The sequence below is a fragment of the Sceloporus undulatus genome, chromosome 8 (genome assembly GCF_019175285.1).
Source record: "Sceloporus undulatus isolate JIND9_A2432 ecotype Alabama chromosome 8, SceUnd_v1.1, whole genome shotgun sequence".
In the NCBI taxonomy this organism is placed as follows: domain Eukaryota; kingdom Metazoa; phylum Chordata; class Lepidosauria; order Squamata; family Phrynosomatidae; genus Sceloporus; species Sceloporus undulatus.
Genome location: NC_056529.1, coordinates 22,570,927 through 22,583,217, shown reverse-complemented (window position 1 = coordinate 22,583,217; position 12,291 = coordinate 22,570,927). Strand labels below are relative to the sequence as shown.

General features: G+C 52.9%; 1 protein-coding gene across 7 annotated transcripts in view; it reads right to left on the bottom strand.

The window, feature by feature from the left end:
• Positions 1 to 12,291, bottom strand: part of WWP2 (WW domain containing E3 ubiquitin protein ligase 2) — a 35,534-nt gene that overhangs the window by 6,896 nt on the left and 16,347 nt on the right. For 3 of the 7 annotated variants that reach the window (XM_042480890.1, XM_042480892.1, XM_042480893.1), the window contains 11 exons: positions 12,088 to 12,212; positions 11,649 to 11,838; positions 8,690 to 8,779; positions 7,592 to 7,766; positions 5,703 to 5,757; positions 3,250 to 3,331; positions 2,682 to 2,810; positions 1,531 to 1,609; positions 1,331 to 1,402; positions 1,098 to 1,186; positions 337 to 496 (listed from right to left, as the gene is read on the bottom strand). In XM_042480890.1, the coding sequence (XP_042336824.1) occupies positions 337 to 496; positions 1,098 to 1,186; positions 1,331 to 1,402; positions 1,531 to 1,609; positions 2,682 to 2,810; positions 3,250 to 3,331; positions 5,703 to 5,757; positions 7,592 to 7,766; positions 8,690 to 8,779; positions 11,649 to 11,838; positions 12,088 to 12,212 (1,246 nt within the window). The other 4 variants (XM_042480891.1, XM_042480894.1, XM_042480896.1 and 1 more) reach the window with 4 other exon arrangements.

The following is a 12,291-nucleotide window of genomic DNA, read 5'->3' as shown; positions in this document are numbered from 1 at the left end:
CCTTCAACTACTAGTGTCCCCAGTTTTTAGAAGCTTGGTGTGTATCTTCTGTTTGCTTGTGGGAGCCCAACCATGGTTAAAAGTCCCTCGTCTTCCAAGGGAAAACCGTCCCACGACTGAACGAAGTAACTTGGTGCTAAGCCAGTCAAGAGTTAGAAGCAGGGGACCGACAGCCATGAGAGGCAGGTGGCACCATCTGTGGGGATTCCCCAGAACCCTCAGTTTTTGAAGACAACTTTCACACTGTAAGCAGCATCCAAGGGGCCACAGGTGCAGAGTGAACCACAACCCCTCCGCCACTAAGGCTGTGCCCCCCATTTCTGCCCCCCAGCTCACCATAGCAATGAACCGGCCAATGAAGCGGAAGTAGGTCAGATGGTCAGGGTTGATGGACGAAGCCGGGTTAATCTGCAGGCAGTAGTTGTTTTTGCCGGCATATTCGAACAGGCAGTACATGGGATTCAGCACCTCATGGGAGAGGAGGAAGAACCACTCACTGTGGGGGGAAGGAGGAGAGAGAAGGGAGGCTAGTGAGACCCTCCTGACCTGTATGATCAGCCCCCGCAGCCCACTCCATGCCATTGACTCCCTCCCTGGCCACGCAGTTGGCTCACATCTTGCAGAAAGGTGGGCACACATCCCTTGCACAATGCCCCATTTGTACTCTCCTGGACCCGTCGCTGCTCTGGCGCAGAGAGCCCGGCATCCCGTCCGTGGTTCTACCCTGTGGTAGAACAGCATGACGTAACCTACCATAGGGTAAAACCACTGGAAGGACACAGAGAAAGAAGCGCCCGAAAGGCCAGGGCTGAGAGCAGACGCCGTGTAGGATGGAAGAAGAGCCAGGTTGGAGTGCGTTGGTCTGGAAACTCCTCCGCAGAGACCCCAAAGGCCTCCCCTTTGAGCGAGCGAGGCCTGACCCCCAGTCCTCTTCTTGGAGGTCCATCCATACTCATCCCCACTCCCGGCTGTTTTAGTACCTTTTCCCTCGGATGGAACAAAGTCTCATGCACCTCAGAGAACACAAGGGCCCAAAGAGGAGGAAATGGTGTCCTGTGTTTGACATACACACTCCAACCATGTCCCAGGTGACTCACCGGGCAATGCCACCATAGTCGAGCCCCTCTTCCCCACGCATGATGATGTACAGCCGCCGACGGAGATCGTAGGGCTTCATGTTCATGATCTGGGGAGAGAGGAAGAGGAGAGGGTGTTACTAGGGAAAGGGGATAGTGGAGAAAGAGGCATTTGGCACCAGGGAAAAATGAGGGGCAGGACTTACCAACCTGCCCTTTTCACCACCTGCAACAGCCCCCAAAGGGGGACTCACCTGCTGGAAGGAATCTTCAAAGAGCGTTTGCCGTGAGACACTGATCTTGACATGGCTGGGCAGCGCATTCGACTGCAAAGGGAAGCAGAGAGGTTCAGATGTGCCCCATTGCCAACACAATCCCCCCCAGTCGACCCCAATTCTTTGGGGCACTTCTCTGATCCTCTTCCCCAAGGCAGGAAAGATGGAGGGAGACTCACATGGCAGAGGAAACGGAACTGGTGGAACTTCCAGCGGAAACTGCGGTCATAGGCGCCAGGGGAGCCCCCTTGTTTGCTACTGAAAAAAGGAAGGAAGGCACCCTCAGCTGGGTTACACCTGGGGCAGGTAGCCTGTTTTCTGCCCCAGGGGGTCACACACTGCAGAGGGTCACCCATTGTCCCCATTTGTTTGTTTGTTAATATATTTATACCCTGCCCTACAGGCAAGAAGTTCAAGGCAGCTAACAAAAAGTTCTATTGAGGACAATGAACAACAATAACAATCCTTTTCAAAGGCTAAAGCTATATTAAATCATTTGTCTTGCAAAAACTGGTTGAAACCCTGTCAAAGGCTGCTGCCCCATATCACATGCACACACGCTGGGTAAAGTCATTGAGAACCCAAGGGCTTCAGTAAGCAGCCATGTTTTGACTTGGTGCCAGAATAATACCGGTATCAGCCCCAATCAGGCCTGTACAAGAATGGCACACAGGGGTCCTCTTTCCCTCCACATCCCAACCCAGCTTTCAGCTTGGGGCCCTTAGCAGAGCTTGGAAACGTTGTTCTTTGTTTGGACTACAGCTCCCAAAATCTCCTAGCCGGCTTGCCCAGTGGCCATGCTGCCTAGAGGATACTGAGAGTCACAGTCCAAAAAGGTCACCCTTCCCAGATCTGACAGAACCATAGGAACCCAGGGGAAGCCATGACTTAGGCCTCCAAGGGACACATGGGGCATAGGGTCACTGTTAGGCAACCTGTTGCCCAACACTGTTGCCTGACAGTGACCCTATGCCCAGAGGCAGCCAAGTCTCAAAAGAACCAGATGGGGCAAAACAGAGGAGCCATTCACATCCCACAAACAGCCAAGTGACATGAAAACTCTCCTGCTAATCATGTCCTAACACCTGTGACCTCACTGCCCCCAGTGCAAGGGATGTGCAGGAACTGTTCACATAGCAGAAACCCAGAGTTTGGAAACTTTCCTTTATGGGGACCCCAAAAAGCCCTGCTTATATCCCTGCCCCCAAAAGCTCCTCTACACCCACCAGGCACCATTTCAAATACACACTGTCAGTAAATCCTCAGGGATGTCATTGGAGGCACCTCACAATACCACACCATCAGAAATCCCTTTGTGGAAGGGACTTACCCTGATTCGAACCCAGGGCGAGGGTCTTTGAAAGTGGTGGTGCGGGTGTTGTGGTCCACAAAGTAGCGCACCCGTTCGTTCGTATATTTCATCTCCCAGCCGGGGGGCAGCGCCGGCTCCTGGATCATCCTGCCCAGAGAGAAGGAAGAACTGTCAATTAACACACTGGGTTCCCTCACCCAGCCAGCCCTACAACAAGGTAGAAGGCAGAGGGTGGGAGAGATGGCTACAAGACCCTCATGCTTGCAAAATGCCATTTTCTCCTGTACTGTATTTGGGTCCTGAGGGATAGGAAGAACCAAAGGGCAGGGGTACTTTGGTAGCCCAGGGTCCTGGTGCCATCCCTGCAAGGCCTGTTCTGTAGGACTGGAACTGAGGAACCTAGGATGAATTTGAAGGGAAGCCTCCCCTAATCCCAGGATGGCTGGGCCTTCTCCTCCACTGAGAGACCCATGGTTGTCTGGGGAGTCTTGAGGGGTATAGACCCTGCCCAAAATGCATGTGGCTGCCAAAGTGGCTTGGTGTTTTCAGCCAAAGTGGTATCTCAAAAGAAGGTTTCTTCTCTTACCCCTGTGTGCGGGGGTCCTCCCATTGCGTGGTGCGAGTGTTGTGGTTCACATAGTAGACGCGACCGTTGTCCTGTCTCTTTTCTGCAAAGGGAGAGAAGGAAAGGAACAGTCCATCTCAAAGCCCTTCATCACTACTGGACTGAGGCCCTGAGAGAGCTGCTCCAGTCTGGATCTCTTGTGCAAGGGCACAAGAGCATCGTGGTCCACACTTCTGGTGCAAGGGACACAGGCACACACCCAAAGCTACAACAACAGTGACAATGACAACCTCACTTCCTAACACTGGGGCAATGCTTCTGTGAGTTTCTGAGGTCACACGGAGGCCCAGAGCTTGGAAAAGTTCCTTTTTGGAGGTACCACAACTCCCAGAATCCACCAGCAGGCCTTCTCCTACCTGTATGAGCAAAATTGTCTGAGTGTTCTGGATTGCCCTGACACCACCCAAAACCCTTTGCCCAGAACTGCCAGGATGCTTTCCTCCTTTGGAGACACAACCCTCCCACATCCCTATCAGAGGTGGTCAGGCCTGGAGCTCTTCCTTGCCAGTCCGGCTTAGCCACCTGGGCTGTGGGACTGGGTGTTAAGCAATACCCCAAAACCCTCTGGCAGGTCCTTTTGGGCTGGAGCAAAAACCTAAAATGCCTCACACCATGCCCTAAGACTTTTTGTCTTCCCCTAAAAGTATACTCACATTATTCTTCCCTCTCTACCAGTACTTAAGGGAGTACTATGGGACCCAGAGACCCACAAGAAATACGTCAGCTGGAGCCCTCCCTCGATGGACCCAGAGTGACCAAGTGCTGTGAGCCCCCTCCCTATCTCTCCTCCAAAAAGGGGGCAAAATGGGTGGATCATTAAGAAGGTTCTGCACCACCTTCTTGCTCTTTCCCACTCACTCCCAGACACAGACAGCCTCTGAGGTCCCGCTGGTCCTAAGATGGAGGAGGATGGATCTCAGAATGGAAGATGTCTCTTCCCTGCCCACTGGCTGGGCATCGCCAAGGTCTAGTGGAGGGAGAAAGGCCCTTTCTCAGGCAAAGACTCCTGCAGCCCAGGAGGATGCTGGCTTTAAAGAGCTCTTGGATGGAGCTGCCTGCCCTGTGTCCAGCCAGTCCTGACCCCTTGCCTCCCTCATCCCTCCATTTGCCTGACCCACTCCATGTACATGTGTGTTGCTTTTGCAAGGGGCAAGTGGGTCTTTGGTCCCCAAATGTGTCCATGTATGAGGATTGATGGGAAGAAGACGAGACCTCCCAGGTTTTAGATTTTCAGCCTTCCATCCTCCCTAAGATTGCCCCATGGCATCCTGCCCTCCTTCCTCTCAGCCCCTTTGTGCTCTCTGCCATGCCCTCCACCATCCCTAGCACCAATGATGCACAGGTGAGCAGGAGTAATCCCTGCTGATCACTGCCAACTGCCCTGAGCTTCTGAACTCCTTTGCAAAATGTGGTAGAGGGGCAGTAAAGGGAGACAGACAGGCTGTTCACACTCCCCTTATTTCACTCCAGTAGGACCAGCATCCAAGAGGGAGCAAGAAAACATGCACACACACAAGCACACAGGGACATCCATGTTAGGTCTGTATGGACCCCTCAATGAGGCCCAACCACAAGGGATGCTTTGCTAGCTTCTTCTGTGCTCCTGCTACAAGCGCATCCCATCGCCCAGCCTGCATGTCTGACTCCAAACTCCTACGACATCCCTCTTGTGGGTTTTTTTGGTGCCACCAATTACGCCACCCCCATCCAGCTAAGCCCCCCTCTTCCAGCCCAGCATGCAGCCTAAGTCCCCCCAGAAGAAAGGCAGGCTGCAAAGCCCAACCACACAGTCAACTTCTATTTGACTTCCTTCCTCCATCCCAACTGTCACTCTAGCCCTTGTGTGTGTCAGAGGAGCAGAAAAGATGAGGAGAAGTGCTAGAAAGAAACCTCATTCCCATCGCCCCATCTGGGCTTGCAGGGACAGGAATGAAGGCATGGTTGCCCACAAGCCAGGATTTGAACTCAGGACTCCATGGGAGACAGTTTTGTAAGTACAAGGCTCTTCCTTGTGCTTCTTTTCATGGAGTAAATGGGAGAAGCCCAAAGAAGTGAATTGTCCCATGGGAATAGAATACACACACACAGAGTGGGCCATTGGTATCTGCTGATATTTGGATCCAGTGCCCCCCACAAAAAATCCATGGATGCTCAAGTCCCATTAAATACAATGTCATAGTAAAATGGTGTCCCTTATATAAAAATGGCAAAATCAAGGCTTGCTTTTTGGAATTTACATATTTTTTTAATTTTTTCAAGCCGTGGATGCTTGAATCCCTGGATAAATAATCCATGGATATGGAGGGCTGACTGTGTGTGTATATATATATATACATACATACACACACACACACACACACACACACACACAACACACCAAGCTCCCCATAGAAGTAAAAGAAGTGAGTACTTACCCCATCCAGGAGGAAGGGGGCCGAGGGGGTCATTGTCAGCTGGGGTGCCCGAGGACTAGAGGGGGCAAAACAGACACCACGCTGGGTTAGGTGAGAGAGACTGAGAGGGATGAGGAGGTGGTAAGTGCCACAGGGTGGGCACCAGCTGCACCACTGTCCTGCCCCTTGTGCCCACCCCCCCACCCCCGCAAAAAAAAAAGCATGCCAGCTAACATCTCAAGGGGATGACAGCGCAAGGATGGTCTGGGATGGCTGCAAAGGCAAAGGAGGGGCAGTGGAGGAGGCAGAGGTGGCCGGAGAAGCCTGTCTGCTCAAGCCCAGTGGCCAGCTCCGAGGGAAGGCAAGGCAGCTGCTTACTGTGCTGCAGCCGCCAAGGCAACTGAGAGTCCCAGCCAGGGTCCCACCTCCAACTTCTCCTCCTCCTCCCGCTCCAAGAACCACAGGCCAGAAGGAAGGGGGGAAATCATTGCAGGCCTTTCCAATGAAATCATTCCCACAAGCCCTGTCCACGCCCAGCGCTTCCTGGCTCAGCCTGCAGGCTGCCTCTGCCTCCTCTGCCCTTCTGCCCCCCCAACACCCCACATTTTCACAGTGGGCCGTGAAACACCCACCCAGCAGCCCTCCAGCCCCCGTGCAAGAGGCTCTCCCTGGCTGGCTGAGACTGAGGGAACATTCATGCCAGACAGACAGGCGTTTCCCCTCCCCAGCCCCACACACACACCCCAAGCACACACCGGCCGGGCCCCATACAAAGCACCTTTATCCGACTTCCAGGCAAGGTTGGGGGAATAGGGGTTTAGAGCCATGATGGGCCCAGCTGGGGAGGGGGAGACAGCAGGAACAAGAGAGGGGTTTAGATGGTCCCCCTTCCCTCCCTGGCTCTCCTGGAAAAAGTAGGCTGGATGGAGCCACCAGATGGGACCCAGGAGGCCAAAGGCTCCTTAAACGTTCTGGTTTTTTAAAAAAGGGTACCATTGTCCTAAGAAGGCCTGTTCTTGCCACCACTCAGCTTGGATAAAGCCACCACATAGGACCCAGGAGGCCAAAGTCCCCTGCCAAAAGCTCCTTAAACTTTGTTTTGTTCTTTTTTTAGAAGGGTATCACTGTCCCAAGAAAGACTGTTCTTGTCACCTCTCTCAGCTGGAGAGCAAAGAAGGAAAACATAGGATGCTGTTCTCAATCAGGGCTGGATCCTGCATTGAAGCAAGAGGGAGGCCACTGGCTAATTTGTGACACTTTTTCCCACCTGGAAAGCTGGGTTGCTCTCCAGGGCGGAGAAGCCCATTCGTCTCCTCATGGTGCCATGCAGGCAGATGTACATGGCAGATGTGGGGCCTGCCACAGACATCCTCCCAACCAATAAGGGCCAACAGAACTTCCCTAAGCCACACAAGAGGCCCAGTTGGCCTCCACAATGACAGCTCATCAGAGAGACGTGGTCCTCTTGGCTCCCAGGGTGAGGGGATGAAAGGCCCACTAGGCTAATGGGTTGAGGGCCACCGAAGAGGGAACAAAACACATCCAAAAAGTGGGGAAAGGGTTCTTGGAGTGGTTCTTGAAGTGCCAGTGGTCCTGCACAGTGCCAGCGGTAATGCCCCTCAAGAATCTCCAGAAGCACTGAGGCGCAAGACTTCTATCTCCAACTGGAAACGAGACAGTCGTAACAGAGCCAAAAGGGGGAAGGACACCCCTGCCCAGGCTGCCCAGATACTGATGATGGAAGCAGGAATCTTGGTTTGGAAAGGAGAGGTTTCCTAGGGGATTCCATTTGGGGAGGCATCCTGCTGCGTTCCTCAAGAGAAGAAACCGGTCTGTGGGGCTTTGGGGGGGAGGGGTTGTGGTACCACTTTCTTGGGTATCCACCAGCAGAGGAAGGGGGGTCCTCCCACCTGATAGAGGAAGCGCTGGCTGAACTGCTGCATGGCGCCATGGAGCTGGTTGCGCTGGCTCTGCCATTGCTCATAGTTGCGCACGTACTCAGCCGTGGGGCGCTGCCATGTGGTGGTGCGTGTGTTGTGGTCCACATAGTAGTACCGCCCACGGGGGTCCACACGCTTCTCCCAGCTGCAAAAACAAGGAAGTATCTTAGGGCAGGGGGTCCACAGGTGCTCTCTTCTCAGGCCCACCCCCAGTCAAGGAAAGGGTCCCCTGCTCCACATGCCACACCAGCAGCCCACCCCTTTTCCTGCCATTATCTATGGGGCCAGTGAGATCTGACTTCGTTTGGACTACAACTTCCCAAATCCCCATTGTGGGATTTGCATATGGGAGGGAAGCCACATTTCAAAGTCCAGACTGCTGTCATGAATTTTACACAGGGATGCTCTTGAAAACTAACTCAGAAATATCCATTAATACAAACCACAGTAGTACCAAGGGCCAAGTGGGGCCCGATATAGGAATGTCAGTTTCACCAAGTCTTAAAACGCAACTGCACATTGCGCCAGACTGTTTCTGGGCACGATTTAACATTCTGGGCTCTCAGATTTTTTTTGGAGGCCCTTTTCCATGCTCCAATTTCTGACTTCTGGGGTGAACAAGGGGCCCTTTTTGTGGTGGCCCGTGCAGATGCCATGGTCCAGTTGTGTCTGCACTAACCAGCCCTTGGGGGCTCAGGCCCATCCAAGAATGTGGTCGTGGGAGAACCAAAGAGGGGGAGAGGGGAGAATAATTGTAATTTTGAGGTTATTTTTTTAAATTAAAATGTCATGCTGAGCAGGAAAAAGCCTGCAAGCTCTTTAAAAGGCAAATAGCTGCTCCCGGCACTTTCCAGAAGAGGCCGTTCACCCTTCTTTTGGGCCAGGAAACAGGGTGATTCTGGAGGGGTCAAAAGCCATGGATACTGCCTTAAAGCTTACATGTGGCACCGGGGCTACATTTCACCTGTCCCTGAACGTGCCTGTGTTGTTCAATGTTCACCTTTCATTTCTGGCTTGACACTGGGGGAGGCATAGAGGAAGGCTGTGTTGCCTTGGCACATAACTTACCCTGGCGGAAGAGGTCGCTCCCAGGTGGTGGTCTTGGTGTTGTGGTCCACGTAATACACCCTCCCATTGGGTAGCTCTCGCTGTTCCCACCTCCAAGGAAGAAAAAGAACTGATCAGGATGGTTGGATGTAGAAGAATGGCGGGTGTGTGTGTGTGTGTTGGTGTCCTATTTTGCAGGTTGTTGCCATAGTACAGGACCCCAGAGCTGGAAGGGACTACAACGGCCATTTTTCCAACCCCCTTGCAAAGGAATAATATTTTTATTGCTGTTGTTTCTTATTTCCAACACTTTCCATCAGCCCACAAAGTTCTTTCTGATCATTCCCTTGTAGCCAAACCAATCCACTGAGGCAGAGCCTTGCAAAGCTTGGAAAAGTTACTTGTTTGGATGACAATTCCTAGAATTCTTACTCCACCAGCAGCCAAAATAAACACCCAGAAAGTTACTTTTCCAGGCTGCAGCCAGAGCTAGTGACAGCCTCAAACTGCCTATGAACTTCATAGGTGAGCAAGGATTCATGTTATCAGGTGCTGTAAATCCCAGGACCAAGCCCTAACACCCAGCTCCCATGGCACCCTGTGGTTCCCACTCCGGCTCAATACTTCAGCCAGGTTTTTGAGGGGCTCCCTGAGAGGAGAGAACCCCAAGCGCCACCTTCATGAGGGGTGAAGACATTTCCAGAAGGCATCCATGCCTCTTTGTCCCTTCTGCTTCAGCAAGACTGAATACAGAGAAAGACTGATCAAAGGACCCCAATATTCCCCAAGAACTGCCTACATGCTCTCAGGTTTATAAGGACTGGAAAGTTTTGCTTAAAAAAACCCAAGCAAATGTAGGTCTGCGGGGTCTCGAGACCAAGTTCCATCCCAACAGAACTTACAGTAGAGATGCGGAAAACAACCACAGAGCTGCCTCTTAACCAAACTTGGAGTCTCCCACATCTGCTCCCATGCCAAGATCTGGCACAGGGAGACATCTGTCCTTTCGGCCAGCCATTCTATTTGCCCACCTCAGCTACCTCCAGGCAGGCAGGCAGGGCTCGGTAGCCTGGTAGGCAGTGGCTGAGGTAAGCTTGCCATCCGAGACAGATGCTGCCTGGGCCTTATGTAAGGAACCTGTGCCCGCTGCCAGGGAGCATAATGCAGCTCTTTGTGTGTGCGAGACCAGGCGCGAACTGCTGTACACAGTGTGTTAATGAGGGCGGCTGTCCCCAAGCAGGAGCACCACTGATAGGAACCAGATGCAGGAGACCAGGAGGAGGAGGAGACAACAGTAGTGGCTGCGTTGCCGACAGACCAGAAGGAGGGAGAGAGGGCAAGCATGTGTGTGTTTGTGTGTGTCTGGACAACACCAGGACCTTCACCTCCCTCCAGCCCCCTAATGCAGGATCCTAGCTGTGCACACTAGGAGCACCGGTAGCACCCTATTTCTGGTCTGGCTCCCAAGGGTGGAGTTTTCTGTCTGGCGCGTTTCAGCCTCCAAACCTGAGCCCTGCGCCAGGCGCATCTAAGGATTCCTTTGTTACTCGCCACGTGGAGGGCAGATGTGTGCAGGGAGCCCCCCATCCTCCTTCTCCTCCTATACACAAAGCCCTATTTGGGCTCATGAAAAAGCAGAGGAGGGGGAGGTTGTAGCTTCTAGCATGCACTTGGAAGTGCCAAGCCAAAACTCTCTGGGGTCTGCCAAGTGAGGAAAGAGCTGGCAACATTGCATGGTGTGTCCACACCAAAGGGCAGGCCTTGGGGAGGAGAGCTGGCCTGACTGGAGGGGCAGAGAAGCCTCCTAAGCCATTGAAGGATGAGACTTGTCGGGGGGGGAGCAGCAAGGGGAAACTTGGCCTACACCTCTATCCCACCCCCAACTCACTCCTCCTGCTATATAGCAGTGAAGGGTCAGCCGTGGATTTGTCCAAGGAAGAGGACTTGGGCTTGAAGATGGATCAGCCATCCTGCGTCCCAAGGAAAGGAGAGCCCTTACCTCCCAGACCCCCAGGCCACTGCAGAAGGCATGGGTGTGAGAGAGCATGCGCTGCCAAGGGGTGAGGTGGGGCTGAGCTCAGAGAGGGAAGAAAGACCTTTTTGAAAATCCTGGACTTTTCCAGCTGTCTGCAAACAGGAAGCGGCTGAGGCCCAAATACAGTAGTGCTCACAACGCCCAGCATAAAGGCCGACTGGGTGACTGGCCCTCAATTACCTGAGAGCAACACTCTCTCTCTCTCTCTCTCTCACACACACACACACACACACACACACACACACACACACACACCAGACAGGCTCAAGAAGCCAGGAGTAAAAACAACGGCTCCCTTCTTCATCTGGAGGCTGTTTCAAGTTGCTGGAGAAAAAGTCTGGAATCAAAAGGAGGAGGGTTGGGGCCACCACCTTGCGGAAAGGCTCACAAGACGTTACCCCATATTGCCAGGCTGAGAGGGGGGGAAGGGGGAGACCTGTGGGTCAGGAACCTGTCACCTCAAAAGGAGGCAAAGAGCTTGCTACTCACAAACACACCGGATCCCTTAGCAAACAAAGAGCAGAAAAGGTTGCAGCTCTCTCCCTCCATTCCCACCCAAACATTTTCTCAACAAACAGGAAAAAATGCTCTGCATTCTGCCAGCTGTACTGTGCATTCCTATAGCTCTTCTCCTAAACACACAAAGGGATTCACAGAGGCAGCACCTCAGCAATCCCTCAGCACCCAAGTGATGATCTTGGCATCATCTTGTGAATCTTTACCTGGCACCCCACCACAGAGTTACACAAAGAGAAACCAAGAAGGTGAAGAAAATCAACAAGTCAGGCTCTCTGAGGCAAGAGACAGGCATTCCCTCCAGGAGAGTGCTCCCTGAAACTTGAATCCACAGCCCAGCCAGCCCCAACTCCCAGGACACTTGTCCCCCTGATCCCAATTCATGGTGCAACAGAGTGGTTTTGACCACCCAGAAAGGCCACCACTTACCCTGGGGGAAGTGTCTCCAGAGCTTGCGCAGCTGGTTGGGAAGACTGGTTCCCAGGGCCAGGGGCTGATTCCTCTGCCCCAGCAGAGTCCTGAGTTGCACCTGAGTCGGCAGTCACCCTCAACACAGCCGCAGGGGCCACACCTGGTTCTTCTTCAGCATCAGGGACAGAGCTAGTAGACTCCCCATTCACTGAAAAGACAAAGCAGGACAGTCAGAATTGAGCCTTACATATCTGCTGCAGATCAGCCAGAAATCTCTTAATAGGTAGATCACTAACAACAGCCTCCTGCTCCAACTCACCCTCGTTTAGAGGTTGGCAACCCAAGTAAAAAGGTCTGCTTGTGAGGGCGAAAAGAATGCCAGTGACGGGGAACCAAAGCAAATACCTCTTGTATAGCCAAGAAAGTGCCCACCCATACCCACACCACTGACACAAACCTGTGCCATTCATGGCGCTTGTCTGGACCTTGTCTGCCGGCTGCTGCCAAGCCCAGGGGCTTGGACTTTGTTCCCCATTGACCGGAATCTGCCTGGCTGCTCTGACAGCCCCATGTCTTTGTCCTCTGTGGAGTACAGGGGTACATAATTGTCGTCATCATCATCATCATCATCATCATCATCATCATCATCATCATCATCATC